This window comes from Zingiber officinale, chromosome 1B (assembly GCF_018446385.1).
Source record: "Zingiber officinale cultivar Zhangliang chromosome 1B, Zo_v1.1, whole genome shotgun sequence".
In the NCBI taxonomy this organism is placed as follows: Eukaryota; Viridiplantae; Streptophyta; class Magnoliopsida; order Zingiberales; family Zingiberaceae; genus Zingiber; species Zingiber officinale.
In genome coordinates, this window is record NC_055986.1 from 158628123 (window position 1) to 158650770 (window position 22648).

The following is a 22648-nucleotide window of genomic DNA, read 5'->3' on the forward strand; positions in this document are numbered from 1 at the left end:
TTCATATTCTAAGATTAGGGAGTAGCTCGATGTATTTGTTGATAATTAATTTAAGTATTTGTTATCTTTCTCTATTGCGTGACATGTTTATTTCTTGGTCCAACTTTATTATGAATGCACGATTATGACATTAACCTGCATCTTCGTATCTCATAAGACGTGAGAAAGGACTGAAAGGTGAATCCAACTCTCCAACCCATAAATCACCGAGACATGGGGAGTCGGTCACGAAAGTAAGCTGAAACACCATGAGGGGATGACGCCCCAACAAGGGCACCATTGACTATCATATTACCTAATAGGTTTACCCTGATTCAACATGACAAAGTAAATGAGGGTAACTAGGAGATCATGGGGTCATCATGACAGAGACCTCCTTGAGAAAGCAGTCATACTATCAATGTTGTCTCAAAAGTAGGCGCCACGTTTGACTAGACACGCTGGTATAATTCTAAAAGTCTATATCGGTATTTTAGAAAAAGTTCATCTACATGCGAACAAACATAGATATAGGAAAATAAATAATACTTTGGATGTCAATGATCATCGTGGTGAAATCAAAATTCTAAAATTATTTTTCTAAATCTAGATTTTCCTCTCGACTACTTGTCTGCTTTAGACCCTCAACCCTCTCTCTCATTTTCTCTCTTTCTTTAGCTCACACAATCTATGATTTTTTAGAAAATTTACTTTACAATTTTGATTAATAATCGATTCACAATTTTTATTAGTAATCAATTCACAGTTAGTAGGATCAATAGAATATTTGATATTCGCAACACATTATCAAATGGTCCTTTTTATTCATTTTATTCTTAGGGAGTAAAATGAGGGATATGATATGGGAAAGATCATATGGAAACACCCAACCGACAAAAGGTGTATTTTCAATCTAATTTTAGGAATACTTAATATTTCTATTAGAAACTTAAGATTCTTCTACCGAAAAAGGATTAGAAGAATATTTCCAAAGATGTCCATGTTTCCAGATAAAGAAAGCTGCGATGGTTATCGCGTGGCCTACATATACTCGAAGTCTAATTATGAAATATGATATGCTGAATCACTGATGACGTTAGATTATGAATCATTTGCACTTCTTGTATTTATCTGATCGATGAAAAATTATTTTAGCATCGATGATTTTCAGAATTAATAGAATCACAAGAGAAGAATACTTAAATTATAAAAAAAATATATGCTTCTAATATTCTGTTAGTGCTAATTAACTAATATCCACCACATGTATCAAAATCAAACGTATAACAAGATAGCTACTGATTTGATTTATTTTTATTACACTGACAATTAACAACGCAAATCATTGATGCCATCCATAAATGCAGATTAGTACGTTTTTTCCCTTCATATTTATCAATAACACAAATATTTAATGAGTACGTATAAGTATACTAATCTTGAGTGGAGCGGCTCGATCCGAATGGGCTCTGGGGCAGCACCCGGCCGGCGCGGCCCGAACTCAAGTCCACGCCGCAGCTCTCGACGCGGTACCTTGCCGTCGGCGTCACCGCCCCCTCCAACTCGACGCACTCTCGCCGGACCACGCTGCCCCTAGCTGACGTCCTCGTCCCGCTTCCTCCAGAAGCGGTCGTCACGTCGACCGCCTTCTCGCTGACGCACCCCAGCAGAAGGCCCGACCCTGACGACCTCCTCGTCTTCCGCAGTGAGCTCGCCCCCTGCTCTACGGAGTCCGATGACATGGAGAAATTAGCGACGCTGGCAGTGACAACGCTCCACTCCACGCTTGCCTCGCTCGGTTCGTATCCGGTGGTGGCGGTCGCCGACTCAGACGCCTCGATGGTGAAGAAAGGGTGCGAGCTCATCGATATGCTCTCGATCTCGAACAAGTCGGAACTGGATTCGCTGAGGACGTCCTCGTCTCGGCCGCCCTCGCCGGCAGTCAATGCGGTGAAGCTGCTTCTTTTCTGCGCTATGGCAAGATCGCCTTTTGGAGTAAAATTGGCGCCGAAGTTTACGTTTTGGACGCCCCCGATGACTACTTTCTCTTCTGGTTTGAATTTTGGGTTGAGATTTAGAGGGAGAGGGAAAGGGAAAGGGTCGTGGCGCCGCAGACCAGGGCTGATTCTTTTCAGCCTCGATTCGCACACCAAGTGCTCGTCCTGGGGACGAACCGGCGCTAGCTGGGCTTCCTTGTCGATGTTGATCGCGTGCTTCCTAGCGCAGGAGCAGGGAAACAAGCCGAGGAACTTCTTCCCGTCGGCTTCTCGTCGGCCTCCGTCGACGCCGAGATGCCCTTGTTTGCCACGGTGGTGGTCGGGGAGTAGCGTGCTGCGGCTGTTGCAGCTCGTCCCCGAGGTGCTGCTGCTGGGCCTCGACACCGAGCGCGGCCGCCTACGGACGTCCTTCTTGGCAGTCGGCGTCGGGGTTGGGCCGCAGCTGGGCTCAGAGGAGTTGCCGTCCATCTTGCCGCTGAAATACTTCTCGGCGTTGAATATTTCTATCTCACCGTCAGGAGCAGTGCTCCGCCGGCGGTTGAAGCCAATTTGGCAGGACAAGTGGTTGGTAGCGTTGTGGCCGAGCTCCGGCGGGTAGCTATTCTCTCGTACGAAGGCGAGGTACGAAGAGGAGGAGGAGTCGCGGGGGTCGCAGACGCACGGCTCGAAGGCAAAGAGAGACTTTGGAGTTACTTTAACGGAAGCCATGGTTTCAAACTTGATCAAAGATGGAAGAATCGATTAGATGAGCAAAGGAATTTAGCAAACAAGATTGAATTTTGAAGCAAAAAATGAAGCTCACGCAAAACCAAGAATGATGAAATCAATCTTCTTCTGTTGAGAAACAAAACTGGTATTGTTTCAATCGATTAACAAGAAAGCAGGAAGACGAATAATTCAGGGGCTGTTGGTGTTTTTGGTACATGGCTGAGTACAGAGAAGGTTCTTTATATAGGACTTTCTAGGAAAGACCCACCAAAATTAGTTAGAATTGTCAACATTATAATATTTTATTAAATAATTAAAGATAAAATTGCACTCGTTCATTAAGATAAAAAAAGAGCAATAATAATTAAATAAGTCAATTTAATAGAATAAATAAATAAATAAATTCAGAGAAATATTATCTAAAGGTAAATCCATATATGTTGTCTTAAAATATAATAAAGATTCCACTACTTTCTTTCATTTGGATTACCTCCAAAATAATTAATGTTATCTTTATTGGGGGCATATCTATGTTTAAGCTGCATTCTCATAAACATAATTATGAAAATAATAATAACAATAGACGACTACAAAAGTTTCATTCAGTTCATACTTTAAAATTTTAAGATAATAAAAATACTCATAAATAAATAATTTTTTTACAATATCTATTCAATTATTTAAAGCATTTTATTTGATATAAAAATTATAAATTAAATAAAAAATCTTTTTTTGAGTTAAGGAGAAGTACATATTAAAAATTTTAAAAAATATTTATAATTATTTGATTTTTTTGTAAATTAAATTTAAAAGGTGACCTTTAGTACTGATCATATGTGACGAAAAATGAGTCACCCGTAAGTTAGTGTTGATACTAACTTTGTTGTTGATCACCTAGAATAAGCGAGAACTTGTAGAGGAATCCGTCGAAACCTAAAGGAAAGTAAATAAAAATGAGAGAGTTAGAATGATAACCGGATGGTTCCCAGTATAACCACTCTAACACTAAAGTAAATCTCTGGCAGAGAAGATGAAGAAAAGGATGAGTGATCTAGAGTTTTTTTTGGAAGTTTACGTGTGTGTGCGTGTATCTACGTCCGGAGGAGCGGACCAAGGGCGTAGCCAGGGCTGGACTTTGTTGGGCTCTAGCTTAGTGCAACCTAACAATGCCCAACAATTTTAGGCCTCACCCAGCAAGTAGCCCAACAATTTTAGGCCTCAACCTTGCTGTGATGGGTTGGCCTTTACTAGGTTCTGCATTTTTAGCCCAGGGCAGTTGTTCAACCTGTGGAGCGGACGACCTTTCATAGAGTTGTGACTTTGTTCACGTTCTCCACGTGTTCCAAGATTCTTGCTTACGTTACTCACATTTCTTGGAATAAATGACTACGTTTTCCCATGTTCTCCGAAAAAAAGACTACGTTGTTCATATCTTCCACAAACAATGGCACAAATATAGAGCCTATCTAGAGCCGGGAGTGGAGTGGAGACGAGGCCGACACAAAGCCAGTTGGAGTAGCATGGAGTTGGGAATAACATAGAGTCGGGACAGTCTTGAAATCGAGGGTGACATGAACTTTCAGTTGGCTTTGACCACCACCTCAGCAAGACTTTGACTTCTCCTTAACCACATGGTACCCTCTGATTACCTCCCATATCACCAACAGAGCCAGTCCTGGTTGTTTAAAGGTCCTGGGCAAAATTATAAATTATGTCCCAATTTTATCTTCCGAGTACTACTTTTGGATCATCAAATACATAGAGCACTCAATTAAGGTGCAATATCAAGGAGCAGCATTATTAATTAGATACCCCTTATTTAGTGATTATTTACATATGATCTAATACTATTTTCATAATGTTTTTATGTAATAATTATTATAATCTATAAAATTTTAATTCAAAAAATGGAATAAGAAAACCTATCCCCAAATAAAATAAAATAAAATAAAATACATATTTATGAAACTATTCACATTCAATAAATTTTAAAATATAAAAAAAAAATCTAATGTTACATATTTATTTATTTACTTAGCTTTCAATTTCTATTTTTTTTTTAAAAAAAAATCTTTACCTAACAAGGGAAATCTTATGAAAAAACATATATGATCCACGATTAGATACTCTATGTAAGTATAAGTAGCTTATATTTAAATAAAATGATTGGAAATTAAGGACATCCAAGAAGAATATACAAATTTACATCGAAAAAAACAAATGAAGAGCATAATGTTGGTGCAACGGGATCGCCAAGAGGGGGGGGGGAGGGTGAATTGCCTGTAAGAAAATTATAACTTTTCTCGATCTTTCAACCCAGATTAGTAGCACAATTAAATTAACGAAATTGAACAACTAAAAATTAAGAGAGGCGGAAGAATTACTTGGTTACAAGATATGTGGTTATTAATCCAAGGCAAATTGAAGTACTAACAAAATTTCCTTCGTTGAAGGTGGAGAAACCTCTTACACTCTTTGAATACTCTGAAATAAGTTACTAAATGAATACTAAAGTTATTGAATATTTACTAGCTCCAGAGGTCGTTTTATAGCCCTTGGAAAACTCTATTCGCAGCTTGAAGGCGCCTTCAAGATGGTCCAAGGCGCCTTCCATTAGATAAGTTTTATCCATTGAGGATAAAACTCTATCTACAGTTAACAGCTACAGGAAGGCGCCTTCTATAGCTAGAAGCCGCTTTCGCACTGTTCATCGAAGGTACCTTCCAAGCCATGAAAGGCGCCTTCCAAGAGGCAGATCAGCTCCTTAGTAGCTGATCTCTTCACGTGGGTGATTCTCTGGTTAACCGGAGTTGAACCCACCTAAATCCAACTCCGACATTCTCCTCGAGCAGGATTTCTCCACGGTTTCTTATCCCTCAAACACCACGTACATCATTCTCGTCCACCGGTGTACTCTTCCACAGCATCTTGTCCTTCGGATGCACAAATTCCGTCAACTCCTTTCCCATGCCATTATTCTTGCTAGCTACGTCTTCTACTTGATTTCTTGTATTCCTAAGCTCCTGCACACTTAAATATAAGGATCAAATACGACATAACCTAATTTAACTTGGTTGACCACATCAGAACTACCACGAGGTACTTATACATAAATCATTATCAAATCAAACCAAATCTATGAATCTATCTATGAATCTTAAATACTGCATCAACCAAACTGATTGTTGATTTGATAATCGAGTAACTAAATTGCCAATATAAATTGAATCATTAAATTAAGCTAAAATCTATGAATTAAAAACATTGCATCGAACAATATATGGTAGTCTACTCCGTGTGTAACTATCTCATTTCAAATACTAGGGCAAAAATGATCACCATAAATACCCTGCACTGAAACCAATAACTCAATATTTACATGTGAAGCATCTATAGTTAAGCCTAGAAGTCATAATGTACACTAGGACAAAAGGCAATGGCATACCACTTTGTATGATGATAAGAACTAATATTGGAGCCATTTTACATCTGTTAAGCTACCCTTGCACATCTGCCAAACAAAAAGATTTTTAACTAAAATATTAAAGACACAAGTACATTAATCTAACTAGCTAGATGATATGAAAACTTAATTAATCTATTTATTTCATTTACTAACTAAAAGAATCCATCTGAACAAACTAAACAACTAGAAGCCAAGGCTTTTTAGAATAAACCAATAAGAAAGTGTTGGTGCGGGAAGAATAGAGTTTACTTTCAATCTTAATTCTTCTAATTACTATTTCAGTCTGTTACTCAGTTTTAAAATTCTAGGAAAAATATTTTTAAAATTAATTATAATTTTATTAGTTTTTCAAAATATTAGACTTAGCCTAAGTATTTACCCCTAGAAAGCATGTACCCCTAGTTCCTAGCCAAAGCATCTCACAAGCACACTAGGTTTACCTTGCTTGTGTATGAAAAATTGCTCGAACGGTAGTTGTACCGATTCAGAGCGACCCCGCTCTGATATCAATTGTTGGATCGAAAAGAATTTAGATATCTCCACAATTGCATGATATTATCCACTTTGGGTCTAAGCCCTCATGGTTTGGCTATTGGACTCTACCTAAAAGGTCTCATTCCAATAGAGATATCTTTTCTCTTATAAACTCATGATCTTTCCCATGTGTTTTCAATGTAGGACTATGTTTACAACTTTGCAATCTTCCTGCCCCTCGGTCTACCCGACCTACTAGGACTTCCTTACCTAGCCGCAACTAGGACTTTCTGCCTGGTGTTTGGTCTTCTTGTCCGAACATAGGAGCCCCCACTTTCTTTATTTGAGGTCAATATTGTACCCACATGGCTCAATTAGACCATAGCTCTTGTGCATAGTTGGCAATTAAACCTTCTGGCAGTCCGGGCTCTGATACCAATTGTTGGATCGAAAATAATTTAGATATCTCCACAATTACATGATATTGTCTACTTTGGGCCTAAGCCCTCATAGTTTTGCTCTTGGGCTTTACCCGAAAGGTCTCATTCCAATGGAGATATATTTTCTCTTATAAACTCATGATCTTTCCTATGTATTTTCAATGTGAGACTATATTTATAACCTTACAACCTAACATAAAGTTCTTGTATCTCAAAAAAAAATTATAAGATGAAAATAAATAAATAAATACTTACTAGACAATGCTACCAATCTCTTAAGTGACTCCTAGTAAGTGAGAATGGGCGAATCACTAAATTACACAATTCTCAAGAGAGAAATAAAATCATATCTAAGAAAATTATAGGACATAAGGATATTAAATTGATTTCAACTCTTTTAATCTATTCTAGCATTAGGAAATAAGGAAAGTACATAAAAGGAAACCAATTAAGTTATCCACATTAGGACATTTAATTGGCAAGTTAAATGAATTTTAATAATCTACAATTTAATTACCCTAAAGATGAGTTTTGGAAGGCATTTGAGATTTCACGAGATTCTAGTGTATTTATGTAGTACGTCAGTTTTTTATAGCATATCAAAGGGGACTCAAGATTATAAAAATATTGAAGTTCTATGATTTGGGAAGTGACCATTTATTAGGGGTGTAATCGAGTCGAGTTGAACTGTACTTTTGATATTTGAGTTTGGCTCATTTATAATCAAGCCGAGCTCGAGCTTTATTTAATGAATATATTTATGGTTCACGAGCTTATTCGAGCTTTTATCGAGTCTAAACAAGCTTAATAAATATAAATTATAAATTTATGTATTCATTAAAAATTAAATTATATATTTAGAAAAAAATTATAATATTCTTATTAAAATTTATAATTTTATTCTAATAAAGAAATTTAATATATTTGTCTATATGTTTCATAAGTAGAGTGTAAAATCTACAAATTCAATATCAAAACTATTATTTTTTTATTTAAAAGTTGATTCATGAGCTTAATAAACATGTTCACAAGTTAATCAGTCGAATATTGTGAATCTTAAGCTTGGTTTGTTTATCTTAACGAGTCTCATTAGCCGAGCTCAAATAAATTTTTATCGAATCGAGCTTTGAATATCTCATGAGTAGCTTGGTTCATTTATACCCCACTATTTACTGTAACCTAAAAAATTGCAAAGTTCTTGAATACACTAGTTTAAATTAGAAATTCAATTTAAGAGTTCAAATTATGTCTACAAATTTAATTCCTACACAATTGTGGCATAAGGCGAATACACTCGCCCCCAGCAACCCCGCCAACCCGTCCCAGAGCCAACACGGAGGAGGTAAATCACGAGCGACTACTAGCCTTTGGAATAGTGACTAGCACATAAGGGAGGTATTTATCTCGACTTTGTCGAGATTCGAACTTCAGACCTTATTGTGGAAACACTTTATGCGCTAGCGAGACCCATCTGAGGGGACAATTTAATTCCTACACAATTGTGGCAAAAGATGAATACGCTCGCCCCTAGCGCCCTCGCCAACCCGTCCCAGGGCTAACACGGAGGACGTAAATCACGGGGGTACTAGCTTTTGGAATAATGACTAGCACATAAGGGAGGTATTTACCTCGACTTTATCGAGATTCGAACCTCAAATTTCATTATAGTAACATGCGCTAGCCACTAGAATCATCCAAAGGGATAATTTAATTCGTACACAAGTACCTGGCAAGAATAGTTTAATATGCATCGATTAACTGTCTAAGATGTTCTTTTTTTTTTTTTTTTTTTGCATTCAAAGCACATGCAATCAAATCCTTTACAATTGAAAGGTGTTTACTAAGGTACATGTAAAAACTTGATTGAAACATAAAATAAAAAAAAATATTCCAAAAACGACCATGGTATTTATATTATTACCAACTAGTGAACAAGTGAGGCCTACTGTGAAATGACATTACATCTACATCAAAAGATTTAGATATTAAGGCAAAAAAAAATCTGAGGATTAGAAATGTTAGAAATATGAATGGAATAAAGAGGTGGAGACGAAGAGACTCTATTATGCATAGATTTAGTCCCATATTAGAAGTCTCTTGGCTTTATTGTTGGTTTAAATTATGACACATTATTGATATTGTAAACATATGCATGGGGAGAGACTCTCTCACGCGTGAGTGTGCAGGGGTGAGTGCAAATCCATGGTCCGAATTGTACTGAACCAAGATTGATTCGTGTGTGAGCACAACCTGCGCATGTCGAATGTCGGACCAGTCAAGGCAAAATTTGCCTAAACGAAAAAATCAACATATTGCCACTTGAATCTCTTTTTGCTACATACACTCAAGAGTGTAATAGAAGCATTAATGTGAAATTAATGATAATTCTATAACGTCTCAATATTAATGGTGGTATTAAACCCATTAATAATAATTTCGTAACGTCTCCACATTAATGAAGGCATTAAACTCATTAATGACGACATTAAACGCAACATTAAATGATCATAATTTGATCATTTATTACATACAAGGTGAGAGCTTCTATATAACGAGGCTGAATCTTGAGCAAAAAGAGACACGTAAGAGAAGTGAAAGCGAAAGCAAGAGAATTTCTCCACCTTTGTTCCTCGATTTTTCTCTCAGTTGTGCATCCGTTCGGCTGAACTACTCGTGATAGCACTAAAGTGCATTCTCAGTTCGCCACGAACAACCAGTGCTTGGTTGCGTTTGTGGTTTTGCTGTTGTATCCTCGGAAACAGACGACCCGAGAGAATCTCGAAGCTTAGCCGGAGGTGGGGCGAATCTGTTTCAAGGAAATTGTGTTGAGTGCAGGCCTCGACATCTTACTTGGTGAATTCTCTTTTCGACTCGATGATCGACTCCCAATTTTACTATGCACCACATCAACTCCGCGACTTAAACCACCGGAAGCTTGGTAGAACTAGCCCTGCTGGCAGCCTAAGATTATCAGCTCAAGTCATCTCGATAGATAATTTAGAATTGATTTTATGTAATTTTAATTCAGTTAATTCCCCAATATCTCCAACAATAAATTTTCCAATAAAAAATAATTATGGTTCTTATCATTTGAAAAGGCTAACTTCTAGTTTGCAAGCCAGAACAGCTTATGAAAAATATACAACTACAATTAAGTTCAACAAGATGATAAACAAAGGATCTACTAGAAAATCAAATTTAGAATAAATTATACACACTTTATCAATTTTCTGGTCTTGCTTTGCTGTCATGGCACCCTTCACCTGATCCGTGTCTATGTTTACCTAAAAAGAAAGGAAGATCAATTTGGGAAGAATGTAAGAGCAAAGCTAGTTAGAATATGGCTAGTCTATTCTACTAAATTGATTTCAACTCTTTTAATCTATTATAATAAAATCAGTTTATACAGGGATCAAATAATATTCATTTCCTCCAAAATGATATTCTAGATTACAATCAAAACCAAGGAAGCTCTAGCATTATGAAATAAGGAAAGTACGTTGCGAGAGAGGGCTAGAAAAAAACCTAGTTCATAGGAGGGCGGAGAGAGAGCCTGAGAGGGCTCGTCTTGCCATCTCCAAGGGAGGGATATTTATATATAATGGCCCAAAAATACATACATACATATATATATATATATATATATATATATATATATATATATATATATATAATGGCCCATTGGTATTTTTGGGCCCTGGACAAGGGCCCTGGTAGCCCTGGCCCAGGGCAAGCTCTAATCACCAATCTTTTCCTTTAAGTCTAGTTAAAGGAGGCAGAAGTTCAACTGACTGGACTATTGTGTTAGTCAAGTATGTTGGTTCTTCCCTCCACGTGGCGAATTCCATGTGTGTTTCAGACGACATCGTGTAGTAAATCCGACCATGCTTATTAAATTCTTACCATGGACAATTTGTAATTCTTACCATTCACAATTTATCCTAAACCTCGAGTCCAAAGTGCACCAGTATGCCTCTGAGGTTGCGTCTCATTAAGGTGATGTAACCATCTATAGAGAAGGCGGAGCGCCATCCAGAGCACAATGATTACCGAGATTTGGTTTGATTCATGTGCTCGATCGAGTGGTTGAGATTTCATCTCGCCTTTGTGATTGTAGGGATCTAATGGTCATAGTTGAGTGAGCGATGCTATATTAGGTTAAAGAGAAATGTTATTGCCTTTATCGCATAAACCTTACTTCTGTGTCTGCCATTTTCGTCTTCTTTATCTTCGAGCACTCCGCATCCCACCTTTTAGTAAGTTGCCTTGTTCTTCCTTTGCACCCTCTACTTCGATCAACTGTCAATCATCTAGCCCCAAGTTGTAGCTTTTATTGCCTTGTATTGTGCCTCTCAATGGCGGCGAAGTCATCTTCTGCTCCTTGGTGTAGGTCCATTGAATCGGATTTTAATAGCGGTGAGTTGGAATGAATAAGGGTAACCTACAGAATTCCTATTGACCATCACATAGTAGTCCAGAATGGTAACAATTGCCCATATCACCCTCCTCCTGGCTTTGTGACCTTTTTCCGAAGTCACTTATTGAACGAGGTTCATTTTCCTATCCCAACCTTTTTCTCTGAAGTGTCATAGTATTTTAGCATTCTCTTATCCCAACGTGGTCTAATTTCTTTTTGAATCCTCACCAACGTAGCCTATTGGAACTGGTGGACGGACTAGAGGAGGGGGGGGGGGCTAAATAACTCTACAAATTAAAGTTACAAATTCTCTTGCTTTCTATTTAGAAAGGACACACAATTAATTATATAAAAATAACATAAAAAAATAAGGAACTCAGAATTTACTTAGTTACAATTTGGGTGGTTGTTAATCCAAAATAATAAAAAGCTCACTAAAAAAGAACTTATTTGATCAAGATCGGAGGCGGAGTAGCCCTTTACAGTAGTTGAGTACAAGAATAGTAAATGTAGAATTAAAAGAATAGGTGTAGTACTTTACAACTATGTCTAGGGCACTATTTATAGTGCATTGGTTGAAATGACTATTTTGTTGAAGTGGAAATTCAGGGTGCCTCCAACAAAATAAAGTTTGTTAATATTCGGTTGATCTGGTTGAATAGAGACGCCTCGATTAGTTCCGAAGGAGGTGCCTCAATGTGACTCACACGGACTCCACTACTTATCTCCGCAGCAATGACTCCAATCTCATTCGAGGCACCTTTAGTTCATCCTAGGTGCCTCGACTATTGTTCATCCGAGGCGCCTCTAGTCCTATCTGAGATGCCTCGAATACTATTTATCCAAATGGTCTCGCTTGGGTGATGCTCTGATCGCCCAGAGTTCAGTTCACTCAAACTCGACTCTGACCTTCTCCTCGAGCAAACTTCCTCCCAGTTTCACATCCCTCAGACGTACCGCGCACATCCTTCTCACTCTATCGATGTACTACTCCGTAACTCCTCGTCCCTCAGATGCACCAAGTCCGTCGACTCCCTTCCCATACCATCCTTCTCACTCGCTGTATTTTTCGCTCGACTTCTTGTGTTCCTAAGTCCCTACACACTCAGACACAAGGCATCAAACACACAAGACCTAACATAACTCGGTTGATCACAATAAAACTAATCTGGGGTATTTACAATCTTCTCCTTTTTGATGTGCATCAATCCGAGTTAAAATTAGGGTAATTAAACAATAAAATAATAAATGATATATGTTTAAAATAATTAAAAATATAAAATATTATGATTAAGTCTCCCCCTAAACTTCATACCCATTAATTCTTCTCCTTTGATTACATAAAAATATGGATAATTAAAATGAAAAGAATAGAGAAAAAATTTGAAAATTATTCTAAGTGATGTACATATAATGTGCAAGTTTGTAAAATTTTTAAACAATTATTATGCATATATAATAATTTCTAGGAATTATTCTTCAAATTCTTCAAAATAAATTTGGAAATTATTTGTAGTAGTTGAATAATTTTAAAAATTTTTGTCAATGTTTAAACATGATGAATCTGATCATGGAAAAAATTTCACAAGAAAACTATTTTTCTTTTAGTAACAAATATTTTTCTTTATAGAAATAATTATTTTGTAAAATAAATGCTTAAAAATAAATTTTGACTTAAAAAAATCTTGCTATTTTTTAAACATTTAAAATCTAAAGTTTATTTGTAGAAAAATATGATTTTCAAAAATCAATCTTTAAAAATTTTCAATTTTAATAATTCAATTTCATTAAAAAAAATTCATAAAAAATTATTTAATGAATTAAAAAATTTTGATATTTTTTTCTACTATAGATAACATAATTATTTCACAATAAAATTTAAAGAAAAATAAAATTAGGCAAATGTTTGCGAAAAAATAATTTTTCTAAAAATTCAAGCAAATTAAATTATTGCATACAAATAACGACACTTTAATAGGCTAAACATAATTTTAGTACCCAATATAGATTTATACTTAATGGATTTATCAAGAATTTTTTTAGAATATTATTTCTTGAAATCTTTACAATTTGGCCCCTATAATTTCTCAAATACCAATTTAGTCCTCCATAATACCTAAAATTACTTTCTAAGGCATATGAATTTGAACATACAAAATCTTTTTCTGATTTTAATTATTCCATTTGTTCTTTTAATTTTATATTTTTAGTTTGAATTTTATTAAATTATTCTAATGGACATCATTTGCTAAGTTAATTCTTAAATCAATGTTATCATTCTATAATTTTACATACTTAGTTCTAAGTTTGTATAATTATCTAGAGGACATTTTAATACTTTCATATAATTAGTTAGGAGGTAGAAGACGTACCTCACTTATCGTGTCGGACTTGAGTTTGATGCTACCCCTTCATCATTGCTTTCCTCTAAAATAACTCCCCTTTCATCAATGCTCTCCTCTTGGTAGTCGACCATTAGTGATAGTTCAATGTATTCATTGTTCTCGAACTCTTTAGATGATGATTCACTCCAATTGACATTGAGGTTCTTGTTCTTGGGCCTTCTTGTCCTCTTGTAGTTTTCTTTTCCCTTATTATTTAGTTTGTGGTAGTTGTCCTTGATATGTCCTTCTTCATCACAATTATAACACCTCACCTTCATTTTTCCTTGAAGAAGCTTCTTTGCCTACGTCTTATTAAACCTTTTTAGTTTTAAAAAACTTATTGAACTTTCTTACCATATATGCTTCTTCATCTTCATTAGGTGATAACTCTGAATCTAGTTCATTCTTATTAACTTTTAATGCAATGTTGTTGTTTAACTTTTATGTATCTTTAAATCCTTCACATCGAGATTTGTGTAATTTCAAAGTCAAAAATAACCTTGCTAAATTAATTACCTACAAGTCCTTCGAGATGTAGTAGGATTCATTACCATTTCTCTGAGGTTGTTGAACTAGTGATTATCTCTTTAAGCTTTGCGTGCAGTTGTGCGACTATTTCTCCTTATTCTAGCTGTAGGTTGCTCAGTTGATTTCGGAGCAAGTCTCATCTTTCTAGTTTGTGTTAGGACTAAAAGAATTTAAATATCTCTACAAGGGTATGATATTATCCACTTTGAGCCTAAGTTCTTATGATTTTATTTTTGGGCTCTACCTAAAAGGGTTTATACCAATAAAGATATCTTTCACTTATAAGTTTATGATCCTTTCCATGTATTTTCAATGTGGGACTTTATTTGCAATCATTACAACCCAACAATGCCCAAAATCTCCATGCCTCCTGCCTCCAATTCAGTCTCAGTCAGCTTCACCACTTTGTTCATAAAAGTCTTCAGCATGATATCAGCTGCACAAATCTACAAGCATTCACTTAGATATCAAGACTTGTACGTGCAAGCAAAAAGCCTTACCAAATGAAGTTATGAGAGGAGTCAAGATGGGAGTCAACCTAAATTTATGAAGCAACCCTTCCTTGAGTAAAAGGTTGTTATCAAACTTCATATCCTACAGCTTCTGGGACACAACGAAATAGCCTGGCTTCAAATGATAAATTTTCAATGTCATGGTTTTAGGTAACTCAAGTTGCCATTGAGTAGGCTAAGACATGAGACTCGAAGGTTTCACAAAGGAAAAGTGGGGGTTCCACCCCTTATGAGAAGACAAGAAGTTCTTCAAGAAAATCAACCTGGCTATGGAGGAGAAAAAGAATACCCCATCTTTCATTTTCTTTGGATAAAAGAAATAATAGAAGATTCGGGAAGATAAGGGAATTTGGTATAGTAAAAAAAGGATGAATATGTAAGTATCCCGAATTAGTTTTGATGTGACCAATTAAATTAAATTAGGTCCTGTGTGTTTGATGTCTTGTGTCCGAGTGTGCAGGGACTTATCAACATAATAAGTTAAGTGGAAGATGAAGCAAGCAATAAGGATGACACAGTAAGGGAGTTGACGGGATCCGAGGGACGTGAAGCTGCAGAAGAATACATCGATAGAGTGAGAAGCATACATGTAGTGCATTGTATTGGTACAGGTAGCATCAGACGATCGAACCTGTGTTTTGATAATAACAAAAGGTTCAAAGTTAAGTTGTCTTGTGATCTAACAAGTGTTGAACCAAGTGAGCAGGAAAGTCCTAAGTGTACTTAGGCAAAAGTCCTAGTGATTCTAGGCAGGTGGAAAACCCTAGGGGGTGGTAACCCTAGGTCCTAGGGGATGGTAACCCTACGCAGAAAGTCTTGGCGGGTCAAGCACTTTGGGTGAAACCCTAGAGTCAAGGACTCTAGATGAAAATCCTGGTAGTCGCGAACCAGGTGGAAGACTAGACGGGTCGGGGATCGGACGTCCAACAGAAAAGTTCTGAAGACTCGGACACTGAGCAAAAGTTCAATCGGTCTGGAGGACCGGTCTGGTAATAGCTAAACTCTTTTGAGAGGAGTAGGTGAGGACGCGTTCCCCGAAAAGGGAACAGTAGGCGTCGGTTCGACCTAGAGTTTCAACGAAACTCAAAGTTAGAACCTGACAGTCCGGAGATTGTCAAAATAATTTTTCATATTTTATTGTGCTAACTCTATTTTGTAGGGTATATTTTGTATTTGGACTAATATGCCTTGCAGGAAGTGGAAAGCACAAAAGAGCCTCAAGTGAGCAGTGTTCAAGGTGCCTTCCATTGAGATTGAAGGTGCCTCCCATGAACAATGTTCAAGGTGCCTTCCATGGAGCTTCAAGGAGCCTTCGAAGAGATAAAATTCGCAGAACCCGGATGTTATCGACGATCGAAGTTGTGGGGATAATAATCAAGCTGGAGGCATCTTCCATGGAGGCTGAAGGCGCCTTCAACTGTAGGACCGTTGGTCCGGTTAGAAGGGGGGGTTCGATAGCCTGTATAATCAAAATGAACAACCCTTCTCGATCTCTTAAGCTAACACTTGCATAAAGTAAATTAGCAGTAAATAAAACAGAAAGAAGAGGCTCAAAACTTGACTTGGTTACAACCAAGGAGGTTGTTAATCCAAGGAATGAACATGCACTAAAATATCTCCTTCAGGCGGAGAAGCCTCTTACAGTAGTGAAAGCACAAAAAGATAGAAGCTAAACTAGAAAAGGAGCGCACAAGTGTTTGGAATGTAAATTTCTGAGTTGATTGAAAGCTTCTGGACCAAGACTATATTTATAGCCTCGGTCGGGGCGCCTGGAAGGGTTCCGGGCGCCCTGGGGGGGATAAATTTTATCCCCCAACGTTCAGATCGAGTCAAAGCTTAATCTGGTCAAAAACTGACTTCTGGGCACCCGGAAGGGTTCCGGGCGCCCCGGGCTTGTCCGGGCGCCCCGGACAGTTTCGGGCGCCCCATATGCTGAGTCAACTCTGGTTGACTTTCGTTCGGGTCCTCTGTTCCGGATCCGTTTAATTGGGTGATCTCTGATATCCGAAATATGGCTCACCCGAACCCAAGTTCCGGTCTTCTCGAGCGGGCTTCCCTCCGGCTTCTTGTCCCTCGGAATCGTCGTGTGTTTCCTTCTCGTCCGCCGGCGTACTCATCCGCAGTCTTCGTCCCTCGGACTCACCGCGTGTCATCCTTCTCGCTCGCTGCGTCTCTTGCTCCCCGAGCAATCTTCCGCTCCGGCTTTCGTCCCTCGGAACCACCGCACGCTTCCTTCTCGTCCGCCGGTGTACTCTTCCGCAGCACCTCGTCCCTTGGACTGTCGTCCTTCTCGCTAGCTGCGTCTTCCGCTCAACTACCTATGTTCCTAAGCTCCTGCACACTTAGACACAAGGTTAAAAATACACAGGACCTAACTTAACTTGTTGATCACACCAAAAAACCTTGGGGTTCCAACAATCTCCCCCTTTTTGGTGTGATCAACTCAAGTTAAGCTAGGGTAAAATAGACATTAAATAAAATTAAGTAAATTAACTTAATTTGCAATTTAAGTGTAAAAGAATAAAATAAGTTAATATTTTGGTCTACCTCCCCTAGACTTATATTAATCCTTCTCCCCCTTTGATCACAAAAAAAATGGGGTTTCAAGAAAAAAATCTAAGGGTTAAAGACTTAGAAAAATTTGAGATCTTCTAAAAATTTGCAATAATTTTCACACAAAGAGTATCTGAAAAAAATAAGTAAAATTTTCTAAGGGAAATTATAAGAACAAAATTCTAACTTAGGCATTTATGGAAAAAAAAATTATTTTCTAAAAAACTTGAAGCAAAAATTTTCAATTTCATTAGAACCTTTAACTAAAGAAATCTTTTGAGAATTTTTCTAAGTGTTAAAGAGAATTTTCAAAAAATTTTAAATTTTTTTTTTAAATGTTTGAAAAACTTTGAAAGCATTAATTAATTCTAATTTTAATGCTTTGACAGAAAGTTAATTAAATATTTGTTTCAATATTTTGCCTTCCAGGTCGTGGCGAGGCACTAGGCCTTCTTGGTTATTGGAACAACAACCACTTCCTTAGACAAACCCTCATAGAGAAATTCATTGTTTAATTTTCTCACTGAAAGCGCTAACTTTTATTAATATTTAGATTAAGCAAGATTTAGGAACCCAATAAAGGTTCCAGCCTACTGGGTTGATTAAAAATTTCTTAGGGACATATTTTCTGGAGATATTCCTAATTTGTCCCTGGTGATATCTATAATACCAATTTAAATTATTAAATCTTCTAACATTGGTTTTAGATGAACATGCATAGTTCAAGTTATCTACTTGAATTTTCAAATCATCATTTTCAAGTTTCAATTTTTCATTTGCTAGTTTTAATTTATCTAATTCTTCTAAGGGACAAGACTTAGCTAGAATTACTTTTAAATTTTTATTTTCACTTTCTAATTTGCAGCAATCTTTTGTTAAAAGTTTAACGAACTTAAACATTTTATCGGGAGGAAGAGATCGTACCTGACTTACCTTGTCGATCTCGTTATCCGTTTCTCCCCCTGAGTTGCTGCTTTCTTCCAACAAAGCTCCCCCTTCATCGATGCTTTCGATGCTCATCTCAGAGGAACTTGAATCGCAATCGTCGTCTTGATGACTCGCCATTAGTGTGAGTCCGGAGAATGCTTCGACTTCCGATTCGGACGATGTATCGTCCCACGTCGCTTTTAGGGCTTTGCGCTTTTGAACAGGCTTTTTCCCTTTATCTTTATTCTTGTTCTTTAGCTTGGGGCAGTTGTCCTTGACGTGCCCTTCTTCGTCGCAATTGTAGCAGCGGATCGTTCTTTTCTTTCTACCCTTTGGATGGTTAGTTTTTCTAGAATTGTATAACTTCTTAAATCATCTTACCATCATTACCATTTCCTCGTTGTCGAGAGAAGATTTCGACTCAGGCTCATCTCTCGATGCTTTGACGGCGATGTTGTTCTTGGGCTCCTTCGAACCTGCACATCTTAATTCGTGCACTTCAAATGTCGAAAAAAATTCTTCTAAAGAAACTTTTTCTAGGTCTTTTGAAATATAAAAGGCATCTACTAGTGATGCCCATTTTGAATTTCTCGGAAAGGAATTTAAAGCATACCTAAGTGAATCTCGGTTACTTACCTCTTCTCCAAGATTCGAAAGTCCGGTGATGAGCTCCTGTATCCTTGAGTGTAGATGTGCAATTGTTTCACCTTCTTCAAGACGGAGGTTGGTGAGCTGGTTGCGAATTAAGTCCCGTCTCGCAAGCTTGGCTTTGGATGTTCCTTCATGTAGTTCAAGGAACTTCTCCCAAAGCTCCTTTGCCGAGTTGTAAGTGCCGACATAGTTGACTTCTTGTGGCGGAAGTACGCTTAGCAGATGGAATTTTGCTTTCTTGTTTGCCACGTATTCGGCCTGCTCTTTTTTGTCCATTGACTTTTCGCTTTGCCCTCGGGAGCTTCAAAACTGAGTTCCATTGTTAATAATAAATCGAAATCAGTACCGAAAAATACCTCCATGTGCTTTTTCCAGCTTGCAAAGTCCCCCTCGAATTTTGGCGGGTGGATGTTAGATCCGACCATCTCGTTACTTCGTTCGGCGGTTAGTCCTCCTGAAGCGTCTCGGCTCAGATACCACTTATAGAACCGTTGCGGCCGGCTAGAAGGGGGGTTGGATAGCCTGTAAAATCAAAACGAACAACCCTTCTCGAACTCTTAAGCTAACACTTGCATAAAGTAAATTAGCAGTAAATAAAACAGGAAGAAGAGGCTCACAACTTGACTTGGTTACAACCAAGGAGGTTGTTAATCCAAGGAATGAACGTGCACTAAAATATCTCCTTCAGGCGGAAAAGCCTCTTACAGCAGTGAAAGCACAAAAGATAGAAGCTAAACTAGAACAGGAGCGCACAAGTGTTTGGAATGTAAATTTCTGAGTTGATTGAAAGCTTCTGGACCAAGGCTATATTTATAGCCTTGGTCGGGGCGCCTGGAAGGGTTCCGAGCGCCCTGGGGGGATAAATTTTATCCCCCAACGTTCAGATCGAGTCAAAGCTCAATCTGGTCAAAAACTGACTTCCGGGAGCCCGGAAGGGTTCCGGGCGCCCCGGGCTGGTCCGGGCGCCCTGGATGCTGAGTCAACTTTGGTTGACTTTCGTCCGGGTCCTTTGCTCTAGATCCGCTTGATTGGGTGATCTCTGATATTCGGAATAGGGCTCACCCGAACCCAAGTTCTGGTCTTCTCGAGCGGGCTTCCCTCCGGCTTCTCGTCCCTCGAAATCGCCGCGTGTTTCCTTCTCGTCCGCCGGCGTACTCATCTGCAGTCTTCGTCCCTCGGACGCACCGCGTGCAGTCCTTCTCGCTAGCTGCGTCTCTTGCTCCCCGAGCAATCTTCCGCTCCGGCTTTCGTCCCTCGGAACCACCGCACGCTTCCTTCTCGTCCGTTGGTGTACTCTTCTGCAGCACCTCGTCCCTCGGACTGTCGTTCTTCTCGCTAGCTGCATCTTCCGCTCGACTATCTGTGTTCCTAAGCTTCTGCACACTTAGACACAAGGTTAAAAACACACAGGACCTAACTTAACTTGTTGATCACACCAAAACAACCTTGGGGTTCCAACATCAACAACCTATTTAAGGAAGGTTCGAGTAGAGCCTTTACAACACTTGATCTTCACAATCTCTCTACTACACGTCGCTCAAAAGATGATCTGACGAAGCTGTAACGCAACTCCGACAACTCGAAGCCCTAAATTCTTTATTTGTTGTTGTCGATATACATTCAATTATTGCACTTATACAATTGTACTTGTAGTTTCTGGATTGAAAGTGAATTACCCAAAGTAAACACTTAATGAGTGCGAGCCTTGGAGTAGGAATCGTCACAGGCTCCGAACCAAGTAAAAGAAACTTGTTAGTGATTGCTTTTACTGTGCTTTGTTCCGTTGGATTATTACTCTATATTTTTCGTAAAACGTGAAAAAAGCCACGAGCGCTATTCACCCCCCTCTAGCGCTTTTCGATCCTACACATTCGAGGGATGATAAGCTAGGAGGAATTTTGCTTAAGAAGAAGGTTGGAGTTGGGTTTAGATGAACTCAACTCTAGTGACCAGAGCATCACCCAAGCGAGACCATTTAGATGAACAGTACTTGAGGCATCTTAGGTAGGACTGGAGCCACCTCGAATGAATAGTAGACAAGATGCCTTATATTAGGAATGAGATTGGAGTCATTGCCGCGGAGATAAGCAGCGGAATCTACATCAGTCGCATTGAGGTGTCTCCTTTAGAACTAAGAAGGCTCTATCGAAACTGAGGCACCTCCTATGAACCGAGGCTCCTTTGTTCAGCTAGATTAACCGAACATTGGTAAAACTTCATCCTGTTGGAGGCGCCCTAGATCAATAGAGGTGCTCTAAATTACCACATTAACAAAGCGGTCATTTCAACTAGCACACTATAAATAGTGCCCTAGACCTAGTTGTCAAATACTACACCTATTCTTTCAATTATGCATTTACTGTTCTTGTACTCAACTACTGTAAGGGGCTACTCCACCTCTGATCTTGATAGAAGAAGGAGTTCTTTTTTAGTGAGATTTCTACTGTCTTAAATTAACAGCCACCCAGGTTGTAACCAAATAACTTGTGAGTCTTTTATTTCTTTTTATGTTATTTTTATCCAATTAATTGTGTATCCTTGCTAAATAGAAACCAAGAGAATTTGTAACTTTAATTTGCAAAGTTGTTCACCCCTTTAGCCGATCCACCCATTCCATCAAGTGCTATCAAAGTCCAACCACTTTAGAAGAACTAACCGCTGACTGAAATAACAAGAAGAATGATCAGATCAAGCATCTACCCATCGAAGTTTAAGGGTGAATTGATGATATGGAAAAAGAAAATAGAGGTATTCTTTAAAATATATTTTGATATTATATTTTGTATAAAACTTGGTTTTGAAGTGCCCAAGAACAAGGATGGTGAAGAAATAGAAGAGCACTTATGGAACAAAAAGCAATAGACTGACTTTGTAGCCAATGGTAAGGTAGAATCTATAGGAGATCGGTGGCCGGCTTGAAGGGGGGTTGGATAGACGACACCCCCAAATACTCGCTTCCTACACTTGTTAGTTTGTGCAGCGGAAATACAAACTAATATGAATACAAAGAAAGCTAAAGACAAGAAAGAAATCAAACCAACCTACACGATCATTTAACGTGGTTCGGAGATTGCTTGCTCCTACTCCACGGCGTGTCCTTGAGGTGGACGATCCCTATCCGTCGGTGGATTAACCCTCGACAAACTCCGGCTATCTCAAGTCGCTCCCTGTGGGTGGAGAAACCTCACCACAACACCAACCAAGACTCTTGAGACTAGTAGACTACTAATTAGGGTTTACCACAACTAATTTTGTCAACCTTAACCAAGCTTCCAAGGCTTGGTTATATAGGCCACGAGTTAGAAACTCCGCCTACCAGTCGACTGCCAAAACCATCAGTCGACTGCCCTCTTGTGAAAATTCGACTGTTACATCCCAACGGCTCGATATCAGTCGACTACTAAAACTAGCAATCGACTGCTCCACACTGGTCGAACGAACAGAAGTATTCTGTTCGCTCCCAATTGACTGCCCCAGTTGACTACACCAGTCGACTAATGAAAACACTAGTCGACTACTACAGTAACTGCTATAGTACAGCTACAATGAACCCTAAAACTAGGATTTTGCCCTGAGTAAAATTTCTCATGTACTCATACCCTCACGACTCAC

The 22648-nt window shown here is 38.4% G+C and overlaps 1 protein-coding gene across 1 annotated transcript; it reads right to left on the reverse strand.

Annotated features, from left to right (window-relative positions):
* Positions 1 to 1233: 1233 nt before the first annotated feature.
* Positions 1234 to 2897, reverse strand: LOC122014211 (protein PHYTOCHROME KINASE SUBSTRATE 2-like). Its single transcript, XM_042570414.1, has 2 exons — positions 2779 to 2897; positions 1234 to 2693 (listed from the first exon to the last, which is right to left on the reverse strand). The coding sequence occupies exon 2, from the start codon at positions 2682 to 2684 to the stop codon at positions 1413 to 1415; it is 1272 nt and encodes a 423-aa protein (XP_042426348.1). The 5' UTR covers positions 2685 to 2693; positions 2779 to 2897; the 3' UTR covers positions 1234 to 1412.
* Positions 2898 to 22648: the final 19751 nt, after the last annotated feature.

Excerpts from the sequence above, each read along its gene's own strand:
- LOC122014211 (XM_042570414.1), bottom strand. The coding sequence starts at position 2,684 with ATGGCTTCCGTTAAAGTAACTCCAAAGTCTCTCTTTGCCTTCGAGCCG.